The sequence below is a fragment of the Chondrus crispus genome, genomic scaffold, assembly GCF_000350225.1.
Source record: "Chondrus crispus Stackhouse genomic scaffold, scaffold_382, whole genome shotgun sequence".
Classification (NCBI taxonomy): domain Eukaryota; phylum Rhodophyta; class Florideophyceae; order Gigartinales; family Gigartinaceae; genus Chondrus; species Chondrus crispus.
The window spans coordinates 8,350-13,150 of NW_005179278.1; the positions used below are offsets into that span (position 1 = coordinate 8,350).

The following is a 4,801-nucleotide window of genomic DNA, read 5'->3' on the forward strand; positions in this document are numbered from 1 at the left end:
ACACCATATCGGCGAGGACGCAGAAGATGCAAGAGTATATTGTAGGGCACATGGACGACGACGAAGTGCTCCACTACTCGGGGAAACTCGCGGCAGAGCCGAGCATGTCGCGACGGACAGCGGCGCGTTCGTTCTACGAGTTGCTGAATCTGAGCAGCAAAAAGGCTCTCCAGTTGTCGCAGGACGGACCTTACGGAGCCATCAAGGCATCGCCATTACAGCCGGCGTTTGATGCGCTGAGAAGTAGGGGGTTGCAATGAGGGGGGGGGGGGGCCACGCAAGGAAGAAGCTGCCGGTCTTGCCTGTTGTGGATCTTGTCTGTGTTTTTTTGTTTGTACCAAAGCTTGTGCAGTTCTCGCCATTTTACATAAAGATCAAATACCTCAAGTGCGCTGCAGCAAAAAGTAATGGGGAGCCTCTCTCCCCTACAAATATATGGCCCGGTAGCTGCTGCACTTGCACCACCGGCCTCCATCGGCTATCTATCTACGTTTCCGCTTGCCTTGTTGCTCGTACTCCCACTCTCTCACGTCACTGCGCTTCAGGAAGGCAACCTTGTCAGTATACCGATTTTTATCCTTCTTGTACTTTTCCAGCTCGTCCACGACCTTGTCGTCCTTCCCCTTAAACTCGCTCCAGACGTCCTTGGTCTTAGTCAGCACAGTTTCCTTGCGCGGGCCTCTGACGATATTGAGCGCAGCTTCAAGGCCAGTCGCTCGCGACGGGCCCGCCTTACTGGCCACCTCGTCCGCGGCCTCCTTCGCCTCGCGCGTTTTGGCCTCTTCCTCTAACTCGCCAAGAAGCTTCACCTTGAACAGCTGCGACGAAGCAGGCTTCTGGGGCTGCGAAAGCCAACCCATGAGCGAGGGGTCCGTGGCCGGTTCCTTCGGTTTCTGCGGAAGTCTTCTCGATGACGCGTTCATTTCGGCCCATATATCATCGATCGAGGACGCGGGTTTCTTCTACAGAATAAGCAAAGGTGAGGCGGAAGAAAAGAGACATGTGAGCAATTCTCAAGACATACGGATGAGGAATGCGATAACTTGGATGCTGAAACGGCAACGGTTGGTCAACCCACCTTCTTCTCGGCCGACTGTTGGGGTGGCGGCTTAGCGTCGGCGTCGAGCTTTTGGATTTTCGTTGGGCGGGCTTGATCAGGGTCTGACGGGGGTGCCAGCGTGGCGGCCACGGGTTGCGGTTGGGCGGCGGGCGGCGGTCCCGCAGGGGGTGCAGCAGATGGAATGCGGGTGTCGGGCGGCGCGGGCGGATGGGGTGGGATCGGTTTAGTGGGAGGAGGTGCAAGCGCGACCCCGTCCGTGGCAGAGTGGGTGACAGCAGGGCACGACGGATCGGGGGGTATCGAAGGCGGGACATTTTGCGATAGACGCGCATTAGATGGACGCGCCTCGGATGGAAGCGCGCGTGCTGGACCCGCACCCGCTGATGATGGCCCCGCGCCCGACGAAGATGGACGCGTGCGCGGCGACGACGCGCCGGCGGCCGACGACGACGCGCCGGCGGCCGACGACGCGCCGGCGCCGCTCTTCACGTCCTCGTAGTGCTTGAGCATGCGGGCCTGCTCGACGACGTCGCCGTCGTCGAACTCGAGGGGGAGGTCGTCGTCGTCGCTGTCGTCGTCGTCGTCGTCGTCGTCGTCATCGTCGTCGTCGTCGTCGTCGTCGTCGTCATCGTTCGGGGCGAAGGATTTTCGCTTCTTGTGGAGATTCAGGACGCCGGGCTTGTCGGTTGTGGCGGGCGGGAGGTAGTTGTTATAGTAGATGTCAGTGGAGGGGATGTGGGAGGCCAGGAAGTTCAGGACGGGGGTGGTAGAAAAGAAGGGGAAGAGGGGAGGAGCGGGGGATGAAGGGAGGGGGATGAAGGGAGGGGGATGAAGGGAGGGGAGTGGCACGCCCGTGTCCAACGGCGACGGTAACTGGCGACACGTACAGGACGCACGAGAAGTGCAGCGAAGGTACGAAGAAATTCAAAAGTGGGCCTTCGGCTCGGATGCTTATTTTCATTAACTTTTTATGCGAGTCGGACTGTCATCCCTCGCAACATGTCACCGCTCTAAAACGTTTGAACTTGATCCGTTCACCGACCATCGACGCGATTTCCGACCGTTTCAAACTCCTTTCCTGCGTGTAAACCTTCATTCCGTTCACCAACAACCCTCCAATGCCGTCTTCATCGCTTGTATTTAAATACGGGGGGCTCTGGGCAACAGATTGCCTGCCACCCACGCCCCCCAACAGACAGATCCGTCACCACCCATCCCCACCTCCACCCTTCCCCGCCCCACCACAATGTCCGCCCGCGCGGTCTCCAGCAACCCCTCGATGACGCGCTCCGTCTCCTTCAGCGACTACCTAGCCTTCCAGTCGCCGCCGGCCTTCCGCCGCTCTCGCCGCCTCTCCAACACGTCTGGGCGCGCGCGCCCGACCAACCTCTTCTCCTCGTCCGCGCCATCCGAGCCCACGACTGCCCCCACGGAGAAGCGGGCCGCCCGCCGCTCGAGCCGCGCCTCCGGCCGCTCCGCCGCCCAGTCCACCTCCAGCGCGCACCACCGCAATCACCGCCACCATCGCGCCAAGCACCACCGCCACCGCCGCCACCATCACCACCATCACCACGCCCACCACGCCCACCACTACCGCTCCGACCCCGACAAGGAGAACGCCGCTGTCGCCTACGCCGGCTCCGCCCCGAGGAAGCACGCCGCTTTGCGACCGCTGCAGGAGCAGCCGAGGAACTTGCAGCCCACGCCTAAGATCAAGCCTGAAAGGCAAGCCAAGAAGGCACCGCCCTTCCACTGCCCACATGCCCATGCGCACTGCTGCAGTCGAGCGAGCCAGGACAGCCAGGGCAGCCTCTCATGGGAGCATGCCGCCCTTCCCACCGAGCACCTTGTTGCCGCTCACGAGCAGGACACCCAACAAAAGCAGTTAAGCGAGCCCATGTGGCCGCCGGCGCCTTCGTACAATCACGCGGCGCAACTCAAGTACTCCTCCCAGCTGCAGGGCCACAAGAACATGCCCATGACTGAAGTACGGGGATATGTCGAGGACAAGCTGCCGTTCTATCCGTCACTGATGACGGCGAGGGAGCCCGTCGTGCCGCAGATGTCGCGGTCCGAGGAGCTCGGTCCGCTCGATCGCATCGCATTTATCGAGCAGAATGGGGCGAAAGCTCACTTGCATCAATTCGTCATGCTACATCTCCAACTGCCGCCGGATGAGGGTTGGGAGGACATGTTGCATGGCTTGGATAGTGCCCAGCTACATGCCTTGTATATGCTTGCACGCAAGGAGCCGTGCGGGTTTGCGTTGCTCCGCCGGGCTGAAGCTGAGGAGAGCGAGGTTGCGAGGCTTCATGACAAGATGAGGAAAGGATTTGGCAAGTATGCTATCGCGAGGATCGTCGGGAATGAAAGACGCGAGAGAAGGATCGCTTTGCTGTCTTTGAAGAGGTTCTTGGAGAGTGAGGGCGGAAGGTGGACAGAGGAGAATGGAGTAGAGAGGGCTGTGATCGCTATGGGGGATAGAATTGCGAGGCTGCGAGACTTTCAGCAGGTATCCCTATGATTCCCTGTGATTAGGGGATGAAGAATTGAAGTTAACAAGTACATTGAAGGGACCCTGCAAACGCTTTGAGTTAGTAAAGTTGCATCTTGATTGTTGAATATGAAAATACCACGCCACACAGAACGGGAACGTCAAAACGGATAGAGCGTGTAAGCCTTGTCTTGATGCTGCGGCGAAATTCAGTACAGTAACAGCCACTCCTAACTGAGAAGAAGGCTCTAAATTATCGATATTTTTTTCGTCATCAAAATGTTTTTTCAATTTGCCAGATAATTATCACCTCGCGACTCCTGGGAATCGCGAGGGGAGGGATGGCACCATCCCTCCCCTCCCTCGCATCCCTCCTATATCATCTCTTTTCCTTCCAGCGCCATGACACGGATAATTCCCTCATAAATTTTCAGTTAACTATTCGTGGGCGGAACCAGATTTTTCCGCGTGTAAGGAGGGTGTGTGTGGGTTTGAAACTGGAAAAGTTTGCAAAGGAAAGCGTCAGATTAATCCTTGATGCTTTGTTTCTTCGGCTTTGGAGAATGGATGTTTACCTTATCATAATACTTTTATTCAATACTACTCTCCTTCTAGAAACAATGTCAATGTATAATCGTGCACTGCGCGACACTACACAATCACACAATAATATTCTATCTTGCTGCTACAGAAAAAGCACGTGTTCGTGCAACGAGCGTTTTCTCAATCATATACAGCATTGCAAGACTTGGGCGTACATTTCGCTCGCGCAAACAGCAGAAAGGCAACACCCTCATACAAGTCGTGAAGACAATTTTCAGCCGCTAAAGAGCGCGACAGTTTCCTGCGAAAACGGCTTTCTTGTAAGTGTATCGAGATTCCTGTACAACCATGCACTGCAAGTCTGACTAAGCGCGACAAATCTAGTCAGTCGTCAAAAACTCTTCTTTTCACCAGTTTTGGCCAAGACAGAGCTTTTGTTGATGTTTACGATGTGCCTGGCAAGTGCATTCCCTAGTATGAAACAGTTTTGCAAGTCCTAAAGACTAGGCTACGTTCTTAACATTATTGATACATACAAGAACCAGTCTCGGCTTCTAAGAGCACCCCTGTCGGTTTGGCTAAATTAGGGTTCAATAAGACGTAAATCTGTAGACAATGCGGGGCTAATATACGTGTAATGTCATTCCATCATTGCAAAAATGTTGTTATGCTCAGCACTGGGCCAGTAGACCACTTGCCCCCCC

General features: G+C 56.1%; 2 protein-coding genes; one reads left to right on the forward strand and one right to left on the reverse strand.

The window, feature by feature from the left end:
• Nucleotides 1-323: 323 nt before the first annotated feature.
• Nucleotides 324-923, reverse strand: CHC_T00000972001 (hypothetical protein). XM_005718210.1 is given in 2 exon segments: nucleotides 324-482; nucleotides 483-923. The coding sequence occupies 1 exon segment, from the start codon at nucleotides 921-923 to the stop codon at nucleotides 483-485; it is 441 nt and encodes a 146-aa protein (XP_005718267.1). The 3' UTR covers nucleotides 324-482.
• Nucleotides 924-3,380: 2,457 nt separating this feature from the next.
• CHC_T00000973001 (hypothetical protein) lies at nucleotides 3,381-3,584 on the forward strand. The gene has a single exon (XM_005718211.1). The coding sequence runs from the start codon at nucleotides 3,381-3,383 to the stop codon at nucleotides 3,582-3,584; it is 204 nt and encodes a 67-aa protein (XP_005718268.1).
• The last annotated feature ends 1,217 nt before the right edge of the window (nucleotides 3,585-4,801 follow it).